This window comes from Periophthalmus magnuspinnatus, chromosome 4, assembly GCF_009829125.3.
Source record: "Periophthalmus magnuspinnatus isolate fPerMag1 chromosome 4, fPerMag1.2.pri, whole genome shotgun sequence".
In the NCBI taxonomy this organism is placed as follows: domain Eukaryota; kingdom Metazoa; phylum Chordata; class Actinopteri; order Gobiiformes; family Gobiidae; genus Periophthalmus; species Periophthalmus magnuspinnatus.
The window spans coordinates 5,448,565-5,473,606 of NC_047129.1; the positions used below are offsets into that span (position 1 = coordinate 5,448,565).

At 40.8% G+C, this 25,042-nt stretch overlaps 2 protein-coding genes across 3 annotated transcripts in view; both read right to left on the minus strand.

Moving 5' to 3' along the window:
* Positions 1-112: 112 nt before the first annotated feature.
* LOC117369998 (retinoic acid-induced protein 2-like) lies at positions 113-12,814 on the minus strand. Its single transcript, XM_033965340.2, has 2 exons — positions 12,647-12,814; positions 113-3,733 (listed from the first exon to the last, which is right to left on the minus strand). Exon 2 carries the CDS (start codon positions 3,667-3,669, stop codon positions 2,119-2,121), a length of 1,551 nt encoding a protein of 516 aa, XP_033821231.1. The 5' UTR covers positions 3,670-3,733; positions 12,647-12,814; the 3' UTR covers positions 113-2,118.
* A 3,364-nt stretch (positions 12,815-16,178) lies between these two features.
* nhsa (Nance-Horan syndrome a (congenital cataracts and dental anomalies)) overlaps positions 16,179-25,042 on the minus strand; it is a 71,420-nt gene continuing 62,556 nt past the window's right edge. For both annotated transcript variants that reach the window (XM_033965000.2, XM_055221444.1), the window contains 5 exons: positions 23,614-23,806; positions 22,355-22,486; positions 19,338-21,995; positions 18,375-18,498; positions 16,179-18,029 (listed from right to left, as the gene is read on the minus strand). In XM_033965000.2, coding sequence (XP_033820891.1) covers positions 17,417-18,029; positions 18,375-18,498; positions 19,338-21,995; positions 22,355-22,486; positions 23,614-23,806 — 3,720 coding nt within the window. In that variant the 3' untranslated portion in view covers positions 16,179-17,416. The remainder of the gene's footprint in view (positions 18,030-18,374; positions 18,499-19,337; positions 21,996-22,354; positions 22,487-23,613; positions 23,807-25,042) is intronic.

Sequence of the window (25,042 nt, forward strand, 5' to 3'; positions counted from 1 at the left end):
ATATTCAGACAATTGTGAATAACTTTAGGATCCCAACACTAAAGCTATACACACAACATATTTTAAACACCCAAACTCATAGAAGTGTTGTGAAGAAAAAAAGCAAAGGTTTACGTTGAGTCTTTAAAGTATTTTACTTGAGTGTCATATAAAAAGCACAGACATTGTACAGTAAGTAAACACTGAACCAGCATATGTCCACTGGTTTTCCATCATTCACAACGTCACTCAAATATTATGGACAGAGGCCAAAAACATCCTGAAAAAACACACTTTTTACTTTCTTTTTTCATAATCATCCTGTACAGTATCCACTCAATTTGTATAAATAAAACATGAATAAAGAATAAATTACTACTTAACTGTGAGAGCCAAGTGTGATGTTAAATGCAATGCAGACATAAGTGAATAATCAAGAGTGAAACATGAGAAATACTTTTATTTTGGGTTTTTTAACAACTGATTTCTCTCATTTTTAAACCTAATTCTGAAAATGTTAAGACACAACAAGTTGGACAATTTTACATATACAAACCAAACCACTTATGGAAACAAAATGCTATGTTAAAAATAAATACATTTTGTTGTGGCTTTTAGAGGAAAAATGGTTTATAATATTTGCATTTTGTAAAGATTTCACAGTGCCCCAACTTATTCAGTAATGTGTTTTCACAATTCATTATATTCAATCACAGAAGAGGGAAAAGAGTTAACCCTGTTACTTTTTCCAAACTAAACTATGACAAAGTGCACTCAAAGAGGATAAATAAACATTCACATCTGGGATCATCATGGGACACTTAAATACTTCACAAAAACAATGAAATGACGTCACGTTTCACACCAAATCTTCCTCTGGGACTTTTACTAACAGACTAATCACACACTCAATAAATACGCCGCAGTCCAGCCAAAACATCTGAGATACTGTAGTTCACTGTGTTCTTCAAAATGTACACAACTCCTACAGACTCAGGGCACATGTTCATGAATCAGAATACAGCTCATGTCTTAGTATTTGGGTTGTTTGTCTAGAAAGGGTAATTCATTTTATGGCCAGAGACATATGCAACAGGAAAACGATAAAATTGTTATTATAAGTGGTCAGTAGTATTTATCAAAATGAAACAAGTTCACCTCAAATGTAATTTATTAATTCTTTGCATTTTAATTTTCAATGTTCTGGTGTTAAATAGGTTTTGTTTAGTATTTCATTAAGAGCAATGTTGATTTATTCTTACAAAAATAGTCATAATATAACAGTTGTTTATGAATGTTTAAATTTAAATTTTGTGTTTTCATTCTCAAGCAAAAAATCCAATCAAAAAGCACAATGAGCCTCACACGTTGGGTTACCAGGTCAACTTAATCTCCATCTGACAAAATTCAGATGGAAATAAATAAAACATTTTTGATAAGTAGGTCAGAGTATCACAAACTCTTAACAAGTGGTCACTCTGTTATGTCTGATTGGCAAATGCATTGTATTCACCCTATTATTGAACCACTAAAATAAATGGACTTTTCCACAGTATTCTAACTTAATGAAGTGTGCCTGTATATCTCATCACAGTTTTACATAAAGGGAAACAGCAGTTTTCTTGTCATATACAACCAAAGCACTTCACTGCCAACCTGAATATATGTGTGACCTAAAGCTGTCGCCAGTATCTATCTGTGGTAATCCTCCTCTAACTTAGCCTGTCTTCATCACGCTAAACCCAGAGAGGAAAACCATGTCTGGTCCTCTGCTCTCTTACTCGGGCCCTGTGATAGAGCTGCAGGGTCAGCCTTCAGTGCACTCAGAATGTGGAAATAAACTATGGACCGAAATGGAAAAGTGGAACCGGCCTTTCTCTTAAATTACAAACGTCCTTAAACACTAGTGACCGAGCCAAAGCCACCAGAGCACATTGAGCTGCCAAACACAAAACAGTCCCACACTTGTTTTAGTTTAACACTGTTGTAGTGCATTAGGTCCAGAGGAAAAGCACTTTGCTGTGATTTTGACACTGTCAGACATTCACCAGCCCCAGATGTGATGAGGCTTTGACATGCAAGTTCAAATTCTGGACATCTCGCATGTGTTTTATGTTATATCCTCCAGGGGGGGCTCTCTCACTTCCGGGGCAAGAGAGCGGCGAGGCGCTGCTTCTTAATAGGAAGGAAATGTATCTCCTGTGAGCTGACCTTCTTCAGTTTGATGGCTCTGTTTTTAGACACTTTCTTCAGAGGGTTGTTGGAGTCTCGCTGCTCCCCCTGAGGCACAGGCTGCACCTCGTAGAACTGCTGCAGGGACGTACCCTGTGCCGCGTCCCGCTTGATGGAGAAGTTCTTTGTGGAGACTCCTGAAAGGCCTTTAATCTTCCCACACAAGATGGCGGGGATGGCGTCTTTCACAGAAACTATGACCTTGGCTGTCTGAGAGGCACTGACAATCTCAAGGTTCCCTGTCCCACTGAGAGAGGGGTCCTGTCCCAGGGAGCTGCACCCCGGGGTGCTGTCCACCACCCACTTATGCTGGCGGCTAAACTCTACTGAGGCCAGGCTGCTCAAGAGTTTAGAATCCAAACTCTGAGAGCACCCCACAGCCATAGAGGAGCACTTCTCAGGAGCCTTGCCCCTCCCTCCAGGCACAGACAGGTCCAGCACACTGTCCTGCTGCACCGCACTGGGGAACTCCTGCTTGGGCTGAATGGGACATGTCTTTACAGAGAGGTCCAAGACCTGTGCCTCTTCAGGAGGAGAGGGCACAGACACAGTGTGAGAAGGGAGGACTGAGGGACAGTGTCCTAAGGACACGGGGACAGAGGTAGTGTCCTGTAAACAGGTCTGAGTGCTTTGGCTCACAGTGCAAACAGATTTGGACAGGTTCCCCTTTGAGTCTTCAGAGGGGATAGGGACAGGGATGGGCAAGGGGACAGGCAGGGGCACAGGCAGCGGAATGATAACCGGATATGGGACCAGGAGTGTAGCTGGAGGGACCAGAGGGGTGAGAGGGGAAGAGTATGAAGGCGTCAGAGGAGGAGTAGAGAAAAAGGGAGAGCCTGGAGACTGACACCCAGATGCCCCAGTCTGCGAGGGGAACAGGTCCTGTAGAAAGGCGGCAAAGGCAGGGTTCTGGAGCAGAGACAGAAGGTTGGAGTCCTGAGTCTGACCTGTAGCTTTCTGCTCTGCTCCTGGAGACAAGGCGAAGGGGAGGGCGCCCTGACACAAGACACTGCTCTGGAGAGGCAGGGGTGCACAGTTTGGGCTCTGAGGGATCACAGAGGGGCCCATGTGCTGCAGCACCTGCTGCTCCAGGACCAGGGGCAGAGACATAGGACTCTGGCTTGTAATGAGGTACGGGGCAGCCCCCATCTGCGGCCCTCCGTTCATCTGCAGGTGTATGGGCAGCATCAGAGGACTGTCTCCTAAACACACCGGGTGTAGCACTGTAGTGGCCACTTTGAGGGCCACTTCCCCTGGGCTTTCCGCACTGGGAGTTCCCCCCGAGGGAGCCTCAGACAGATGAGAGACCCCTGTCTTCAGCTCGGACGCTACTTCCTCACAGGCTTCTGGAGCTGCACTGTCTGTTTTAGCAGCAGTTTGTTCCTGTTCTGTCTCAGAGCTGCCCCCTATGTGTGGCTGGGCCATATTTCCTGTGGCTCCGTCACCTGCCTCCATCATCTGCTCCTCTGTCACCTCTGTGCAGTTTAGGGACGTCCCTTAGTCATCACTGCTCTGCTCCACCCTGCACACATACAATACTGCTTAATTATGATACCCAACAATCATTTCAATGACAAAGCAAAGGACATGTTTCTGATTAATTCCACATTAACAACAAAGAAAACTGAGTTGTGTTTGTGTATGTGGTGACTTATTCTGAGATGTCACTAAAATGTTCTTTCATTGTTCTTGTGCTTGTTCTTCTGCCTTTTTCTCCTGATTGCAGACAAGTGTTTTGATCACAGGCCCCTCCTCTGTGTAAAGAGCCAGACTGAAGAAGTTGGACTGATTAGCCCCGTGCAGTGAGGGGGAGGAGGGGAGCGTTTGCCAAAACATGGGCCACATGCATTTATATCTGTTCATCTGTGCGACCTTCATGCTCTTTGTGAGCTTGCTTAACAACACACACACTGTGTGTTCTGATAGTGAGTCCCAAGAGAGATGGAGTACAAGGTTACAAAATAAGCAACGTCAATTATTCACAACAATGCCTGTTTACTAGATTCTACTACTAATACTGAATTAATAATGTAAACACAATTTTACTTTTTCCTACATATACCACTTTTATTACAAGGGGCATTGAATGGATTAAAAAAGTAGCCTCTACCTTGCTTCCTGTTTTACTTTAGCACTGGACATTTTTTATTACATTAACTAATATTATTGCATGTATGCTGTAATGTGCCAGTATATATATTTTTCAGTACTTCCTCTGTGACACTTCAGAGTGACACAAGAGGATACAGTTGAATCTAACCCTGAATCTAAACATAGTATTAAAGACTGTGATCTTTTAAGTGCAAAACTCAATTAAAGCCACACATGCATTTCCAATTTGGCAGCAGCAGACATGACACTTTCGGCTTCTTTGTGTGGTGTTGGGTGTCCTGGGTCTTGTGTACCCCCAGGCTGCCTCCATAATGCACCTCCTCCCATAGAGATGACATTGTAATAGGCCTCTGATGGATTACATGGAGAGAGGTTAGATCATAGGACAAGAAGTTTGTCACCATGGAGTTATGGGTTAGTTTAAACTATCTCCTCTGTCCAGTTAATAGGAATAAGATGTGAATGGAGTTCAAAAAGTACCTGATAAAAAGTACCAGCTACTACCATCATAATGCTATCCCCAGGGCTGGACTGGAAGGAGAAATTTACCATGGACTTTTCAGCCTATCCCTATTGGTCGAATTTCTACTACTACTTTGATTATTTTCTCCTAATACTGCAAATACTAATGTATTATTTAAAGTACCCCGACTAGTACTAAACAGCTACTAATTACAATAATAGCATGCTCTACTTTTATGGGTACTTCCATTTATGAGAGTACTACAACCCCACTTAGTGTTAAACCATAGGACTACTACTAATGTGCCATGTTACATAAAACATATCTGCAATCACTATTGTTACAACTACAACTATCACCAATGATGCAACTCAACAATGTCCTTTGCCATGTTAAAACTGCATCTATCCTGCATGGTACCAATAAAGCTCCTGTGTGTGTCTACAGAAGGAGGGGGGTGAGCTCTGTGTAATGGGGCACAGACAGCTCTGTCAGTCTGAGTGATAGCCCTATGTCCATGATGCAATGTCACGTTAAACAGAACAGACACACATCTCTAGGCTCATAAAAGATCATCTGGACAGTGAAAAGTCCATGTTTTACACAAACTTCTATATTCAATATGCAGAGAAAACATTTAAAGATTCTCCAATTAGACATATGGAGATTTTGTTTGTGTCTTATAGCTTAATAATAAAATGTGGTATATACATGTGCAGGTAATATGGTAAGCGCGTGGATCTATAATAAGAACTGTATAAGACACTCCCCCTCCATCCCCATGTGAGATCAACTAGTGGCCACTCCATAGGCACTGCAGCTCCCGGGAGCTCCGGCCCAGAAAGAATTCTCCCATAAAGCACAATGCATTTTTGGGAATTCATACTATCTGTGTTTGGCTGACAGGGCGTCAACAGCTTTCACAAAGGTTGGGTTTGTAGGGATTCTTCTGTATTTTCACAACGTGAACATTTTACATTTTACAAGTCCTCAAAGCTCCTAAAAGTTGTCTTTATAAGATTTGGCCTAGCCATGCTCTGAGCCTGTGCTATCTCAGCTCTAGCAGCTATCGCCCTGATGGGTCAGAACTGATCACGTGGTGCACATTTCTGATGTCACACATTGGGCTTTGCTAGGCCAGTATTGAAGAAGTAATCTTTGGTTCATCTTCTAGATCTTATTATACTTCCATGGGAAAACAAGATAAAGTTATTCATCCATGTTAGAATACAAATAACACATTTAAAAAAAATAATAGTGCGCACAAAAACATAATACATAGTATTTATTCTTTACAGATGCTGTAAGAGAGATCCTTTAAAAGCAGCACTAAAGAATACTTACTTTTGATACTAGTTTTAGTACTGATACTGAAGTGTCTCACTATCAATACTTTTGAACTTTGTAGTACAGTATAATAGCGTTTAATAGCTCCCAGAAATGTTAAAATCTTCATTAGAACTTTGTGTTTTTAAAACAAAATAAAAACAAATCCTTCCTGATTTGTTGTGGTTATCTTCCATTCCAGGAAGACTGAGAGAAGACATTTCCTGCTTGATAACGGTCATGAGGTCTGTGACTCAATAAAGAGGTCTTTCTTGGTCCAGTTTCCCCTATCACTATCACCAATGGTTCAGCCCAAAGTGACCACAGAGAGAGAATATACAGCTCTCTCTATTTACTCAAGATCAGTTTACTTGTGCTGCTGAAGACTTGGTTTAGAGAAGTTCTTGTGTAATTCAAAGTTTTGGAATTATTAAATGACTGTTCATGCTGTGGTTATTAAGTGTTAGTTAAGTCCAAGCAGGTTGTTTAAAAATCCCAGTTTAGTCTTTGGATAGACCCAGATTTGTAGCGTTTTTTCACTATACTGCCTGGCCAAAAAAAAATTGCCACCTGGATTTAACTAAGCAAATAGTTACAAGCCTATACGTACGAGTCAGGTCTAGGTTCAGCAACAGCGTAAAGAATGGGGTCATCAATGGATTTTTTCTTCCCTGATGACACGGGCATATTCCAAGATGACAATGCCAGGATTCATCAGGCTCAAATTGTGAAAGAGTGGTTCAGGAGCATGAGACATCATTTTCACACATGTACTGTCCACCAGAGTCCAGACCTTAACCCCATTGAGAATCTTTGGGATGTGCTGGAGAAGGCTTTGTGCAGCGGTCAGACTCGACCATCATCAATGCAACATCTTGGTGAAAAATTTATGCAACACTGGATGGAAATAAATCTTGAGACATTGCAGAAGCGGAATCGAAACAATGCCACAGCGAATGTGTGAAGTAATCAAAGCTAAAGGCGGTCCAAGAAAATATTACAGTGTGTGACCTTTTTTATGGTGGCGACTTTTTTTTACCCAGGCAGTGTAATTAAAGAGCATATGAGAGGTTTTCATGTTTTGTAATTATTACTTAGTTTGGTGGGATAGTATTTGTGCTAAATATTTATCTTAGTTTTACACTAGTTAAGTGGCAAAAAGATGTCAAAATTGTTGAGAAGAAAAGTACAAAAATACTTATATTTATGCAAGGAATTTTTTTTTTTAAAAGAGATTTAACAGATTTAACAAGATAGAGGTGTTGTCATGTATTTTTATCTGTATAATAACTATAACTATAACTATAACTATAACTACTGTGCAGTTTAGACATGTTCTGGCCCTTGTTTACATGATGGTTGCTAGGCAGCAATTATGGAATTACCCCCGTATTACCATATGTCATATCTGCTGTCCATGTCCAACCAGGAAGTAAAATTATGAACTTCACCAAAATATATATAAAAAAATAATACTAACGTATACTAATACAAAGGGCTGTCCGGTCCCTGTATGACCGGAGCAGGAGCTGTGTTCGCATTGCCGGCAGTAAGTCAGACCTGTTCCCGGTGCATGTTGGACTCCGCCAGGGCTGCCCTTTGTCACCGGTTCTGTTCATTATATTTATGGACAGAATTTCTAGGCGCAGCCAGGGGCCGGAGGGAGCCTGGTTTGGGAACCACAGGATTTCATCTCTGCTGTTTGCAGATGATGTTGTCCTGATGGCTTCTTCGAGCCAGGACCTGCAGCAGGCACTGGGGCGGTTTGCAGCCGAGTGTGAAGCGGCTGGGATGAGAATCAGCTCCTCCAAATCCGAGGCCATGGTTCTCGACCGGAAAAAGGTGGTTTGCTCTCTCCGGGTGGGTGGTGAGTCTCTGCCCCAAGTGGAGGAGTTCAAGTATCTCGGGGTCTTGTTCACGAGTGAGGGAAGGATGGAGCGGGAGATTGACAGGCGGATCGGTGCAGCGTCTGCAGTGATGCGGTCGCTGTATCGGTCCGTTGTGGTAAAGAAGGAGCTGAGCCGGAAGGCGAAGCTCTCGATTTACCGGTCAATCTACGTTCCTACCCTCACCTATGGTCATGAGCTCTGGGTAATGACCGAAAGGACAAGATCGCGGATACAAGCGGCTGAAATGGGCTTCCTCCGCAGAGTGGCCGGGCGCACCCTTAGGGATAGGGTGAGGAGCTCGGTCACACGGGAGGAGCTCGGAGTAGAGACGCTGCTCCTACACGTTGAGAGGAACCAGCTGAGGTGGCTCGGGCATCTGCTCAGGATGCCTCCTGGACGCCTCCCTAGGGAGGTGTTCTGGGCATGTCCCACCGGGAGGAGGCCCCGGGGAAGACCCAGGACACGCTGGAGGGACTATGTCTCTCGGCTGGCCTGGGAACGCCTTGGGGTCCCACCGGAGGAGCTGGAGGACGTGTCCGGGGTGAGGGAAGTCTGGGAGTCCCTGCTTAGACTGCTGCCCCCGCGACCCGGCCCCGGATAAAGCGGAAGAAGATGGATGGATGGATGGATGTATACTAATACAATTAATATATATCTTAAATATAATGACGTTCACTATGTTTTAAGAAAAGAAGTAGTCTGATCTGTCACATGCACTAAGGGTGCAGTCACGCACCACATCAAATGAGGAATTAACTATCAGACTAAACCTGGACACTAAACCAAGTGTGAATAATATGTCTTTTACCATCTGGGATAATTTAGCATATTGAAAATGGCACTTGAAAAGCACATTTTCATGTGCATGATCACACATGTTAGATAGTGTGAGGAGGAAGAGGGGGAAAATGTGGCATACATTATGGCCTTAGATCAGGTGACTAGACGCTAAGCACTAATCACAACCAGGAAGACTAGAAGCAACTCCTCCCTCTCTCACTCAAACCATGTGAATCCACTGTCAAGCTTAACATACAAAATCAACAAGGACGTTTTACTTATATTTATACTTTGACTTACAGGAGTGATAGCAGTGGCAGAATAGAATTAGTAGATGTAGGACTGTAATGACAGGTCTGGTTGCAAAATTATTGTAGAAATGGTAACTAGAACAACTAGTAGCAGAGGTAAACTAAGAATATTTTTGTTTCATTAACTTGAATAGTTTTGTACCTGAAATTTTTCTGTACATATTTTTTTTTACTTGGATTCAGATTTGATAGTGACCTTTTCTGTTTATCAATGACTCACTCCATCTTGTCTTGTTTTTACAGACACAGAAGGTCAAAGACAAAATCTGATCAGTTTTCCGTGGCACAAATCTTTTTTCTTAAAGTTCAGATTTCACTTAGTGCAGTCCTGGTTTACTCCTGGTTTAGTCTTTCTTTAGTCATGATTTAGTTTTGGTGAGGTCCCCACATAGTAGTATACTTACAAACTATTTTTTCCCAGGTTTAGTGTTGGATCTCATGATTGTGTTCTGATTTGGTCCTGGTTTTAGTCACTTCTAGAAAGTAATGAAATTGTGCTGAAAAAAGAGCAAAGACATCAGTCCTTTAATGCCTGTAGGTTGAACAATAATCTCTAAATCTCTCTGAAGATTATAGCCTTTGAAACTCGGCTGGAAATAATGGCAGATTTTTGTGGTTTTCTCTAAATGTGAAGTCATGTAAAAAGCATGCAATGCCACACAAACCTGCTCATTATAAACAGCTATTTAAATGCAAGATAAAATAAAAAATTATGCAAACAGCTAAATCTTAATTCAGTCATTACCACTACTATTTCTAAAACTATACTACCATTTCCACGAGTACAATTAAACTACTTCTATTGTTTAAAATACTATCATCACCACTACTACTTACTAATTGCTTTAAACCAGATTGAATCTATGTTTACATCAGACATGGCTCTGGTTTGGTCCTAGGTTAGTTTTAGATTGGTCCTGGTTAAACCTATGGTTAGAAATATAGTTGTTTTTTTTTATTTATTTTTATCCTGTTTTTGGGCTGATGATGTTGTGGTATAGCCCTCATTAAGCACATTGAATTGCTTCTACTGACTATTGCTAAAACTACTACAACCACAGCTATCAACACCTCTACTATTGCTTTTATCACCACCAGTTCCCATTCTGCAACCAAGATAAACAAAATATTCTTGTGCAATTAGATACTTGTTTTTATGTAAAAGTTCCATTTGTTTATAAAGAAAATCGACCTTTGTTGTAGCAGTATATAGTTACTTTCTAACAGTGCCAGCATCATCTGTAAGAGCTTTGTGTACACCATCCAGTAACGGCTAATTAAGTAAATAGTCATGAAGAGCCCGAACAGAAAGAGCCAGCCCCAGTCCCTCCCCTGTCCTTTTCTGTAATGACTTCCACATTTCTCTTTTCCTCGCCTTCAGATGCAGAGTTAAGAGTGAAAACAACAGCACCACAAACAGCTGAGTGTGTTATAGTCCTAGATTGTTGACTGAAAGATTCAAGACCTTATGAATCCCTTAATGTGTTCAATTCCCCTTGATGAAACGTATACTTTCAAGCCTCTAATCGCTAAGGTGCATTTTTTGTTGTCTTAGCAAACTACAGCTGCATAGGTTTGTTTGAAGTTGCAAAGTATTGCTGTTGAGGTCTAATATAGTAACCCCACCCAGAAGAACTGCACAGACATATTATCAGCCTATTATGTGTTATTTTAGAAATAAAACTTACTGATCTAAAGATCACCAATGAGGGTGTTCCCTGTACCTGTAGAACACTTAAATGGGGTGAATCAGATAACACAAATAAATATATAATGCACAATACTGCCAATTAGGAGAATAATGATTTGCTGAGGTAAACAAAAAAACTAAAAAGAGATGCAATGGGGTTAAAGTGTATGTTTTATATCATTCAACGAATCTATGACTGTGAATGAATGAATCTTGGGTTTTTATATTCTGGCCATTTAGGGCCAACTTTTTTATGTATCTAGCTGTATACAAAGTCCAAATTCTTTACATTATGTCTATACATTTAGACTTGTGCATCATTAAGCTGTTGTACTGTCATCTCTTAATAAATACTATAACTGTCATTTTTCTACCAGGACAAAGCAGATTGAATCCTATAGGAGCATTTCTTGTAATCAAAAGGTCAGTGGCCTCCCCACCCCTGCTCTGCTGTCACTCCAATAGCCAATTACATCTCATTACAGACGCACTGGCTCATCAGTGCGCTGGACGTCCCGACAGAGGGGCACAAGCTGCTCCCACATCAAGAGCCCGAATCAAGGCTTTATTCAACCAGCTGTCCCCCGCACGCTCTGCTCACTGCCACAGGGGGAGGCACATGTGATGAATAATTCACATTTAGGGTCAATACAATTAGAATAATGACTGGTTTAAGCAGAATAGGCAAAATGATGCATAACTGCTGTAATTTTAGGTTTTCACTTTTTTATACACACTTGTATAAAAAAGTGTTTTTTCATGGGTTTCAGCTTCCTGTTAGCAACATTTTAGGACTTTTTTCCCCATTAAAAAGATATAATATTTTGCTTTAAATTGGTAATCGCTATGGCAACAATTCTAATTTCTAATCTGAAGCCGCGGATAGGAAAAGTCTCTAAGCAGATTCCAAATCTGTTTTAATATATTCATCTTGTCATTAATTAACTTGCACTCATGGGACTTGCTAGACTGTAAATTCAGTCTGTACTATAGGTTATTCAGATCTTTTTCAACTCAGATTTAAATCATTTACAATCAGATGAGCAGAGTTATGTCTAGGCCAGTCTTTACTTTGCAGTGCCTTGTAACAGACTATAGGCAAATATATTCTGCTGTCTTACTTCATTTTTATAAATAAAATAATACATACCTAGCCTACACGTGTTTTTAGATGGATTACAAGTTGCTGCCATCTCGTTTATAAAAGGACTTAAATGCAGTGTACATTCAGAGCTGCGCACTAGTCCTGCCTGTTGTTCGGTCCCCAGTGCGCTGTCCGGTTCACTTGAGGTGATACCGCTACCTCCTGTTTTACCAGTGACATTTGTCTTTCCAGTTGAATCCCTGTAGATACACAGACAGACAGGCAGACCACAGCAGCGCGCGTTGGGAGCCAGTGTCTGTGTAGTGTCGGGTTCGCCATGAAAAGACATTGGGAGGCTGAGGCGAGCGCTCGGTGCCATTACGCACAGCCTTCTAGCATCTCTCCAGCTTACAATAAACAGGCCTACGGTTTGGTTGCCAAATAAATGTGAAACCAAGCTAACTATTGTGTATTATACTGCTAAATAATCTTCTATTTGTGTGGTATATGCCCTGTCAGACGGTGCGTGCCACTGGCAGAAGCCCCGCGGATCAAGCTAGCTGTTTATCACAGACTACCACTGTGATGTCAAAATACAAACAGTCAATAGTTTTACAGCGCTTAATGCTAATAGCTAGCCTAATTAAACTCTGTCCGCGTGTGAGTATTTAATAATGCTAGCTTATAAAATGCGATTGGTTTATCTCCTTTCATCTCTTCCTTTAATCAAATTCCAGGCACAAAATAAGTATTTCGTCACAAATACGAACAATCACCTACCTCAGGAGTAGACAGGACCATCCGCCGCCTCTGAGGGCACTGTTGTTTTTTAATGAAAGCCCCGGTGCGTTTTAATACATGGATGTGGCTGTAATTTCTGTGCTTATTGCGGTTCCGTCGCGGCGACTCCAGACTGAGGCTGCGCACGCATCTTCACAGCCCTCCTCCTCCTCCTCCTCCTCCTCCTCCTCCTCCTCCATCATCACAGGGACATCAGAGACAGATAAGCGCGTTGACGCAATAAGGGAGATAAAATTGGCTCAAATAATTGAGTTTACGTACAGTTTACAGATCTTGGTTTTTAAAAGAAATGCGGCCAATTAAAAACCAAATAGGCCTTTACGCAAAACATCCTGTGCCCTATAGACTAAGACAAATAAGTAGACTAGGCTATGTCTTAACCTTTATTAAAATACCCCTTTGTTGATGTAGGCTGTATAGAATCAGCTTCAATATAAATACGTTCATAAATTAAGTGTCGTTCTGCTGAAACAGAAGTCTTATCTTCCTTTCTGATTGGGGGGTTCAGTCCCTTCATTTCTCCATGAAGCTGTTGACCGGCCCATGTGCTGTGGATATCAGATGTATTGTTCGCTGGGGGCGTGAGTGCAGTGGGACAGTCCCGTTTGAGGACGCTCCCTTGGGTCCCTGTATCAGTCCCCTGCAGCCTCGGGCCCTGCCTCCGGCTCCTGCCTCTTATTATTGCCCCGCTGTGAGGTTTACAATGCTTTATAATGAGGCTCACAGTACTCCCGTGTGGCCCCATGGGGGCGCTGCTGCCCTTTTGGGCTGGTTCCTCCCCCATCGCACACTGTTAGTCACAGGTGCTGTTCAAAGTTTATTCTTCACATGACATACAGTGAGTATTGAACACAGTGACTTTCATTGATAGAAATTGTTTGCAGGTGTTTTTTTCTTCCCTGTCATTCCTGATTCATTCACTTTGAATCAGCTCCCGACTTTTCCACAAACATGCATGCAGTGCACAGAGATGTGTCACACTACGTTACTCAAATACTCTATGCTTATTGGCTCATTATGAAACCTTTCTTTTTAACTTTTTAATTAGATGCTGCAGAAATGAGAGAAAAAAGAGATTATGTTTTGTAGGTCTTGTTTTCTCTCTATGTTCAATTCAGTGAGTCTAATGAATGCTAGAATTATGCCATATACTTACTCTGTGTGTTTCTTGTGAAGACACTAACACAATTCTTCATGTGTACAGTAGGCGTGTTTGTTTATTCAAAGCAATGTCATGTGCCTTGCCCAAATCTTCCTAATGTATTATTTTAGCCCTCCAGTTTCATAGTAAAAAGACAAGGCCTTATCTGTCTCTCGGAAAGTCCAGTCTGATGCTATCTAGAGCAAACCAACAGACTTCACACAGTCTATTCCAAAACTGACACAAACCATAAAGGTATGTTTCCTTTGCTAAAAAGGAAAATTCATTTTTGCATCTCTAGCATGTTCATGTTTATCCAGATATATGTAATATATATGTAATCACTGTAGATCTGACGCTGAATGCCTTCAGGAAATAAAGAGCCACAATTCAAATCTATAAATTTGTATAAAATTCCCCACGAAAATCTCCCAATTTGAGCTCGAGAACGCCCCCTAGTGTTTAAAGTTAGTACTGACAAATAAAACAATCTCGTTCTAAGGCCACGTATTGATATCAGTTTTAACCAAAGAGACAGAAGAAGTCCAGTGTTGCGTTAGAAAATGATAATTGTTCATTATAAAGGGTGCCTTGTCAGAATCAGAATCATTAAACTTTTATTGCCAATGTTTGTGAACACAGTTCACAAACTAGGAACTTACTTTGGTGATAAAGTGCAACATAAAACACACTGAATAAATACAAATACAAATAAGGGCATGCACAAAGTTAAAAAAGATATGCTTAAAAAATAAAATAAAAATACTTATAGGTAGAAAATATATACAACAGCAGCATCAGAACAACAGTGCAAACGTGACTTATTAAAGTGACCGGTGTAAATATAGTGGAGAAAAAAAGGCTTGATAATCTGGGTGCTGAATGAAAAAGCTCAATACACAGTTTCTATTAAAACTAAACACACACATAATTGGAAAATCTTGAAATCTGAATCTTAAAAAGGAAGAAATACACATTCAAACAAAGTTATTTTAATCAGTTACTTTTATTTATCTCTTTAAACTGTACATTTGCTCAGCAGCCTTTTATGCTGCAGCAGTTGGTTCCAATAAGATTTACTATAGGTTCAACACTCACTAAAAATAAATACAATACAAGATGTTCCACAGCTCAAAAATATACAAAGGTTCAAATTAATGTAAACTTTGAAAACTTTTTTACAATTCAACAAACTTTGTGACAAAAGTTATTCTATTTACAAATGTATACAAGAAAAATACAAGTCTCATAGTTGTAACAGTATTATAGATGTGGATTCAATGCAATGTCTATAGTACCACATGTGTTTGTGTCAGCATTGGTTTTCAGTCTAGTAAACAATAAAGACAAAAGGGATGCCTCTAAAATATGATGCAGACTTTGGCAGAACAGTCAAGTCCAGTGGTGACATCTGATGGTAAACTAGTTCTTCTAAATGTAATGGTGATAAAGGTGGTTAAGGTAGGTTAAAGTTTAGAGCTGATTTAATCCTGGGTGATTTTAGTCCTGGTTTAGTCCCTGGTTAAATTATGTACATGCCTCTCTGAAACTCATTGCAGTTTAGTCTTGATATAAACCTGGTTTAGTTTGGGAAAGTGTTTTTATTTAACAATTTTTGTCTTGGTTTAGAACTAGTTTAGACCCATTTTGTGACAACTGAGATGCCAAGTGGAAAGACTCGCAGTGGTGGTTGAGAACTGAGTTTATGGTTGTAATGTTGTTATTATTATAAAGGAAGATCAACAGCTTGGTGCAAATATATTTCCAGGTAAAGACAGATCAGTGCAGTAACTAAACAACTAAAAACAGCTTGACTGAGGGCACCATGTCACATAAAGAGCTGTGAAAAAATCTTATTGAAGAGATAAAAAAAATCGTATTTTTAAAATCCAATCTATTCGAAAAGAATTCTTTAACGCTCAATTCTTTATTCATTAAAAAAATAATAATAATAATGATAATAATAATAAAATAAAAATTTTAAAATGTAAGTAATTTTAAGTAAATATCTGGAAATGTTGGTATTTTTGAACTTGTATCATGTTTTAAAAATGAAGTACCATCACTACTGAGTATTATAAAATCTAGCTTCAAACTTAAAAAATTCACATGTAGCTTATAACTGACCATATATATATATATATATATATATATATATATATATATATATATATATATATATATATATATATATATATATATATATGTATGTATGTATATGTATATATATGTATGTGTGTGTGTTAATGCTGTTCACAACCAGTTCCTAAAAATCTGTTATTAAAATATTTGTTTATCATTTCATACTTTACTCCAGAGATTATAGGTAATTTCAGAAGTACAAACCAGCTTTTTTTTAAGATTATCTATTCTGTGAAGTTATAAAAATAAATATATTTGTATGTGAGGAATTTGATTAGAAGAAACCAGACCATGTTAGTAAATGTTTTGGCTAGTAAATAAAGGGAGATTTGGTATAGAAAAGCAGCATATGTCATCTCAATAAACTACTGCTTGACAACTACTGACCAAGCTGACCACAGGCAGGCTGTTCATTATGTCATATCTCCCCAAATACTTAACTTTCTGAGATTGAAGCTGCCACTTAATGTATCATTTCTGTGTGGTTAAACATTTGAACCCCCTGAACACATTCCACTTGTCTCTCGTCGACTATTCGTAAACAAACCAAATCAGCAAATCCACAGATAACCTTTTTAAAAATACGTTTGTCCTCCTGGTTCCAAACGCCTCCCAATGTCACTACTTCACACTTGTAAATCACTTTCTGCTTTCTTCTTGTCTTCAGATTGTCAAGTTAGCGCTTGGCTTTGACAGATATAAAATACTTGAATATAATTATTTATATTTCGGTTACAATTTTCTGTACAGGCATGTTATCACACTGTTGTCCAGCTGAATGAATCGGTGCATTTCACATTTTCACTCTTGCAGTGTCACACAGTGGTAGCCCTGATCTTTTATATGTAGATATCAAAATACTTGGACAAGTGGCTTGTAGAAATGGTTTCTTATTGCATAGGTATTCTCAGAATACATAGGGTGATACATAATTCATTTTATAGTGAAACAATAAGAGGGAGGCAACCAGCTACTTGACTTCAGGTAGGAAAGTAAACAATTTGATGTTAATTTAAAAAGTTAGTTTAAGGGGTCACCAGGAAAAATTGTGTGTTCCAAATGGATAAATGTGTTGTGGATTGTTGTCATGTTATTGTTTTTGACATCCATTCAGTTGCAAAACAGGATGTTAAAAGTAAAACTGCACTTCATTTTAATGTCAACCTGTAATAGCTCATTGCATATGTTTTATATTTTGAACATTTAAAAAAACCTGGTTGCCTGTGTAAATGATGGTGACAATAATATTGAGTGTCATTTCAAGTAAAACTGACAAACCATACGGGGACACTATTCTCAGTCAGTAAATATAGATTGTTATGCATTTTAAAAAACTAAATATAGATTTCATTTTTAAACAATTTAAATCCATAATTTGTTCCAGCTCCTTTCACATGCCCTTTAGATTATGTGCATTAGTCCAGTAGTCCATAAGAGTCTATAGTTTTTACCTCTTTTACCTTTTTCTATGAAGATCGGTCGTCATGGGGACTACTGTCTGAATTCTCCGTTTCGCCCTCAGAAATCGCTTGCATTGGTGCGGAGTAGAGTCGCCTCATCCCGTACCGACTGCTGCTGGCGGGAGGGGGGATCCTGGAGCGCCCCTGTCTAGAGGAGTGGAAAGATTTAGGTGAGAATCCCTCAGAGTTTGATCTGGGATAGGGGCTGGAAACTGGCTGTTCCGAGGTGGATTGGTATTGTATGGGCAATACGGGTTCGTCGTGGGGTTTTGGCGAGTCGAATAGTAGAGAATCCGAGGGAGATTTGGGCGTGATGGGGCTTCTGAGGATCTCCGTAGCCGACATGCGATAACTGGATTCGGACCGGCTGCCCTTTTTCAGAAGCAGTTGTTTGAACTCTTCATTGGAGGTACTGGACTTTTTTGCGTTCCTGTAGATTGGTCCCGGAACTTTGTGGGGGCCGGTGGGTGGGGTGGTGACAGAGGGCACAGACACAGCAGAGGTGGGGGTCGGGCTAGAGGCGGAGCTACAAGGAGAGGTGCTTCCTGATGCAGCACTTAGGCGAGTTCGAGTAGAAAGTTCAGTAGAGTCCTTTCGTCCCAACACTTTCCTCTTGGATCTGATAAAAACACAATGTAGTTAGCATTATACATAGTACTATACCCTATGTTTTATTTATTTATTTGTTTGACTTCTAAGGTTAAAAAGAAGATACAATGTGCTAACTTATTAAGATACAATAGATTTGAAGTATTTTTGTATTATTGATATTACTAAAAAAACATTAAAAGATTGTGATTTGTTTACAGGTCAAATGTGCACAAAAGACTTGATTTAATTGAGCCCTAAATGTTGATATGGTCATGTTGTAATGTGCAATGTGCATGGAAAAGTTTATACTGAATCTCTTAGTAAGAGTAAAATAATCCATTGACTAAAATGAAAAGGTATTTGTAATCCTGACCTGTGGATCATGGCAAACAGGTCCTCAGTGGTACGTGATTTTGTTGGAGACAGAAACACACTGTCGTCTTCTGGTCTGGACTCATCGCTCAGAGGAGACACAGAGAGGTCACTCGGGGTACTGTCTGTAACACAAAATATTACAAAACAATTATTTGTATTCATATGCCGATAGTACATTTTACTTTACAATCACCAATCAGAACTAGTCGTCATAGTCAGGCAAGTGATTATTCCCCTAATTGCAACCAGACTAAATATGTGTGATATTGGTAAAAAGAATAATATGATATGATATATATATATATATATATATATATATATATATATATATATATATATATATATATATATATATATATATATATATATATATATATATATATATATATATATATATATATATATATATATATATATATATATATATATATATAATGTATATTTTCATACTGATAGAATCTATTTAGGCAACCCAATAGAAATGTGTTAAAATGTGTCTTGAAATATATTTTATTTATATTTATTTATTTTGTATCATAAAATTGTGAAAGAACTGTATATATCTACACATAAAACTGCCCTGTTTGAAATGCTACAGTAAATCAACTCTTTTTGCAATATTTTGAGCTTTTATTATAAATAAGACAAACAATCATGTACATTTAGCATTCCTTCAAAAAAAATCTTTCACAATGACATTCACAAAAAGCACTGAAATACTAATAATAGATTTGTTTTTCTTGGATTTTGCATTTTATCAGATACACCTGTATGTCAGATGAGCTATCTCACCATGTTTAAATATAGCCTTTACTTTCTCAGGCTTCTGAAAATAAACTAAGAGTCTGTCCATGCGGGGACTTAATGCATTCTGAGAACTGAGAAAAAGTGCAGAGAACTGTGACACAAACACCAGTCTTAAAAGGTAACTTCATAAATATTTCAACCAAAAGTACAATACCTTTACTGCAGAAGTCTTCATCTTTGCTGCTGAGGGAGCTTTCAGTCGACACACCTGAGGACTCTGGGTCTTCCACCTCTTTAATGACCTCGCTGTCTGTACACTGACTGACTGACTTTGACTCATTATCCATAGACAACAGTTTATGGTCACTGCTGCTGTCCAAATCGTCGTCCTCCACTATCTCCAGTCTCCTTGCAGTGAAGCTTTCCAACTCCAGGGGGCATTCTTCAGAAAGGACAAGTGTTTCAGATTTGTTGCTAACTTTATCCACCTCCAAAGCTGGCTCTGAATGTGACATGCTCTCCACTGAAGATGAAACCTCTCTGTCTTGACTGTTTATCTCACAAGAACTTGTTAGCTCGTGTGAAGTGAAGACTGACTCGCACGACTGTTGGGGAGTGGCCTCAGAGCTAGATAAAACAGAGCTGCCCAGTTCATTGCAAGTAGAGTGCGCACTAGCTAGGCTCATAGTGGGATCTGTAAGAATGGCATTTAGTGTGTTTTTGTCTACACTGCCTTCGTGCTCCTTAAAAATGGATTTGAGCTGCACAGTATGAAGCACTGTAGGCGTGATGGCCATGGGATGCACATCATATAACTGTCCTTTTGGTGGCACTGTGACAGTTTCTCCTGGTAATTTGGGTTTGTTTTGGTGGAGAATTTGAGTCCTATAAACAACAGCCTTGTTGTGGTTTTGAAGAGCGGCTAAATCTAAATGGGATGGTGGGATTGTAGGTAACTCCAGGTCCTTCTTACATGTACCGTTTTTGTAGGATAGTGATGTCAAAGAGGACTTCCTCTCTGGGACTTTGGGTTTTCTTTTTCTGTTAGTGGGGGACAGGGGCCCGGGAAAGAAGGCTGAGGGAATGGAAGAGGTGGGGGTTTCTGACTGACTGGAGTAGCCACTGGATGGGCTGGCTAACCCAGCCAGTTTCTCAGGAGAGGTGAGTTTGTAGTCGCCCTCTACTGAGGGGAGGGAGGGTGTGGTGGATCTGGACCCGGACTGAGAGGTTTGGGAGCCTGAGCTGTCCTGGTTCTTCTCGATTACAGTGGTGCCAGTGGCTGTGCTGGAGTTAGACAGAGACCTGTATGTATCATTGGACTTCAGATCATTGAGGAGCCACAGGTCTGCATAGTCTGACTGTACTACTCCTTCATCTTTAAACGAGTGTGCGTCTGTGGAGCTGAACATGCCCAGGTCAGGCAGCTCACTGCAGCCATCCCACACCTCCAGAGGCTCCAGGGGCTGTAGGGACTCCCGGGATAGAGAGGGCTCTATGTGCCCCGAGGAGCTAGACAGAGCCAGCTGCATCCTGCTCTCTTTAGAGCATAAAGGCGGCTGCTGCCCACAGCTGATCTTTGGTTCACTGTGCTCTTGGAGATTACTCGCACTGCTGATTTTCCTGAGAGATGAACTCCTCTGAGGAGGACTCGGCTTGGCCTTCTTCTTCCTCAGAGACAGGCAGCGCCGGCCCAAGGTCATATGCCCCCCGACCTCCGAGAGGCTGTATTCAGAAGCTGCGTAGCTGTTGTAGGTGAAGCTCTTGCTGCCTTTGAGCCCACAGTCGAAGTGCATGGAGGTATAGTAGCCCTCAGTGTCCACAGAGTAGTGTGACACAGTGTCAGCCTTCTCGGACAGGGGCTTGTCTGAAAAGCTGCTTTCACACGTGGCCATGCTAGTGAAGCTGGGGCAGTCCAGGCTGCTTTCTGGGTTTGGCTCAGGGCTAAAGTCCTGGGGACAGGGGGCTTCAGTCTGAGAATAGCCCCAGTCACTGCCCACTGGAGTGCCCACCCCTGCCTCCTCCAGGATGTCCATGGCTGTGGAGGAGAAGGACCCAGCCCTCTGGGACCTCAGGCCGTGGTAGTGGTCCAGAGGGTCATCTGTGTGATGTGTGGCTGCGTTTAGAGAGAGCTCAGAGTCGCAGTGGGAGGAGCCTGTGAGGGGCGGCGAGGCGGCGGGGGGCAGAGTCTCTGAGGTTTGGGAGGGACATGTGGAGCTGCTGCCGCTCCAATTCCCGCTGGAGGACTGGTGCTCGTCCTTATGGTCCATGGGCCCGTGGAGCCCCGCTGCGGCACAGTGCACTGGGCTGCTGAAGGTGTCTGAACTGGAAGAGATCTCACAGCTGCCCATGTCACTCTTTCTGGGCAACACTGCGTGGGTTCGCTCCATCCAGCTCCGCTCAGGACTATCTGGCAGTGGATTATACTGCAGACTGGACAGGGACTGAGGGTCGGAGCTCCCGCCCTCAGCGCTCAGTCTGAATTCTGCAGCAGCTGATAAAAAGTCCTCTCCTTCGTAAGGAGACAGCTCCTCATCACTGCCATGGCGCCTGTTGTCCAGCAGGTGGCTGGGGTCCCGGGGCAGACTACGGGTGCGCAGGTGACCGGTCATAGATCCAGCGAACATGTTTTCAGTGCTGTCGCGCAGAGAGGAGATGTTCCCCGCGGAGTAGGACAGGGACAGGGCCTGGCCTCTCTGGGCCCTGATGTGCCTCCAGGACGGAGCTCCAGACACCAGGAAGTCTTCGGTCTGACAGCCCGAATCCCGAGTATTTAGTCCCTCTGTGGAGGGGGTGGCATCCGCACTGGCATGGACGATCACTGCCCCCTCTCGAGATCCCGGTGAGTCGTCCGAGTCGGCAGAGGAGAAGAACGCTGAGAGCACAAGAGGTAGAAGTACGGTGTGTTAGAGAGGTGCCCTGAATAACTGCTTGCGTCAAACACACTTATGATGAGTAGGCAAACTGCAGCTGCGCTCACAGCGTGAGCTGGACACTGCATCTTTGAAAGTTAGGCTCTCTGAATGCATTTGACAATATGGTTTATTGTGTAGCATGACATGATGTAATCTGCAACCAGGTGTATAATTATATAAAAACCTGCACAAACAACAACAACTGACAATGTTAAGAAAGCAAACAATGTACTTGAAACTTCTCCTGGCACTTTTGTGTAAAAATGTTAATAACAAAGCACCATAGTATAATTTGTAAGCATGTGCGTGTGGTACATACCTAACTCTTGCTGCACCTGTCTGGGAATGCCGGCCACAGTTCTTCGTCTCCTCAGCTTCCTCCTCCGTTGAAGCACAGACTGCGAGTGAACTAAGGAGCAGCGCACACTAGCATCTCTGTCAAAGCCAACCCCTGCAACACACACAGCACATCTGAGAAATCTTTGTTTGAAGGCAACTGCAGCCCTTCCTCCTCCTTTACATCTCTCACATATATAAAACTACTCACTACTCACTCACTACTCATTTTTGGATGTGTAAAATTAGATTTCGCCATTAGACAGCATAGAGAAAATGATAAAACTGTCGAACTAAGCTAAATATTTGGAGTTGAGGAGAATTAGTGAAATGAAGACATGCCGATCAAGTGCAGATCTTCAAATAGCTGCAGATTAATACCCAGTAAAAGTTTTAAAAGGGACTTTACTTGAGATATCTCCCTGCTAGCTTCTCTTCCTCTCCCTCCCCATGCTTTATGACCATCATGTGATACCAGGTCAGGCTTTTCGACACCATAGCAATTGCAATCATTCGCTTACAATGTGCATTTTTTGTACTAAACTGTCTTTGACCCAGCAAGCTTTGGCATACAGCTCTCCTAATTCGAATCAATGAGGATAAATAATGTTAGGCAAGCCCTTTCAAGAGTTTGAACACACAGCTAATCTGCATTCATGTCACAGCGCCCTGCCTCGTCCTGCAGAAGATGGACCATTGGAGCGTGAGAAAGCAGGTTAACAGGGCATAAAGCATGACTTGCAAATCCTGCATGATTTTACAGAGCGATGTCGGCGCATTTAGTTAGAATTATTACTTCACCCAAGCCACTCAATACTATATAACATTTTGTCTTGTTTCTGTGTATTCAACTGTGAAGTTTAATTCAGCTGTTATTACTCCTACAACTTCTCCTACTATTACTCCTACTACTACTATTAGAGTAAAATTAGGTTACTTTAAATTCTGAATGCAACTACACATTTTAGGTGTGGGCATTATGGCACAGTGATACTACTACTACTACTACTACTACTACTACTACTACTACTACTACTACTACTACTACTACTACTACTACTACTACTACTACTACTATAAATTTATAAATTTAAAATAGCTTTAAATTGAATTATGAATTTTATACCCATACTAACTTTTTTGTTTTACTTGTTATTACCACTTGAATGGCATCCCCTATAAGTTGTTTAAAATGATAAACAGGAATCCTTTCAGCCCATTAGATTAAATACTAGCATTTACCGGTCACATTAATGGGTATGATGCACGAGTTGATGACTTGAGAGTTGGTTTTCATGCGCTCCTCTGGGGTGGGCAGTGGCAGGGCTCTATTCCAGTTAGTTTGTTTGTCCAATGTGGTGGGGATGTTAGGGATGGGACACTTAGAGCGGTGACCCAGGGCAACCCCGTCACTGTCGGGGTCAAGGGGCGTGGCCTGGAACAGATGGATATTTATGGTTAGCATGTGTGAGGCTAGTTACAGGAGCTAACAGTGTCATCTCAGCTTCAGAGAGGATCAAGTGTTAAGAGCCAGGATTATGGCTGCACAAAATGTTACAGTTGTACTTAGCTATTTAGTATTTGTATGGGGGCAAGTGCAATTAAGTAGTAAAGTAAATATAAGTCAATTTTTAAGTAATTAGTAATTAGTTTTAGTCTTGGGTTTAATCTTTTAATCATGCTGTGACATGGTTTAAACCTGGCTTGAAACTGCTTTAGTGTTTGGTAAGTTTTAATATAGCCTCAGTTTTCAAAAGATTATTTATAAATTATTTTGTTGCTTTACAGTATGCAGGAAAAAAGTCTATAAACACCAATCAAATTGCTAAAATCACTGCATATATTTCTCGCAATGTGCAGCTCTGACCAAACTGGAGAAATTGAGATGCTTGAGGCGTAAGATCGATGATGTTTTAATCTGTGGTGGATTCTGCATTGAATGTTAAATCAATACAAGTGTCCTATTCAAGGAGCTGAGTTTTCACACTGTGTCAGTCTGAATAGTGATGGAAATAAACAACATGCTTTTCAGAATAAAAAGACAGAAACATGCACAATACCACATGCAAATATGGAAAATCTGAAATGTAAAATCAAAGTTCATGTCATTGTACAAACAGGTGAAGGTTAAGAGAGTAACTAATAATAACTTTACAGGAAATAACACTCAGCTCTTGGGTAGTTATTGAAAAAACTAGTCAAGTATTTTGGGTAAATATCTTATATACTATGTTTAGTTTTGCATGTAATGAGACAGAGCATAAAATAAGGTGCACATTTGGAGGTTTTTAAATCAAATTGTACACATAAACAATCCAGGGCAGAATTTTTTTTTTTTTTTTCAAATCACCGAAACTTATAATACAACAAATAATAATATTGCACAGAGTGGCCAAAGCTTGTAACATTACTTTAAAATAATAGTAGAAATACAGCAAGATGCATTAAAACCAACAAACAAATGTTTAAGAAATGTATGTCATTCCTACACATCATTAACTGCAGCCAACCAAAATAAAGCAGGCGCCACTTCTTCAGCAGAAGTCTCTAGTCACAATGCGTCAGATTGTAAACTTGAGCTTGGCTCACTCCCCAATAATGTCTGGCACCCCTGTCTGCCTTAGTCCGCACATAATAACCCAGCAAGCTCCGGAAATATTTGGCAGAAAGC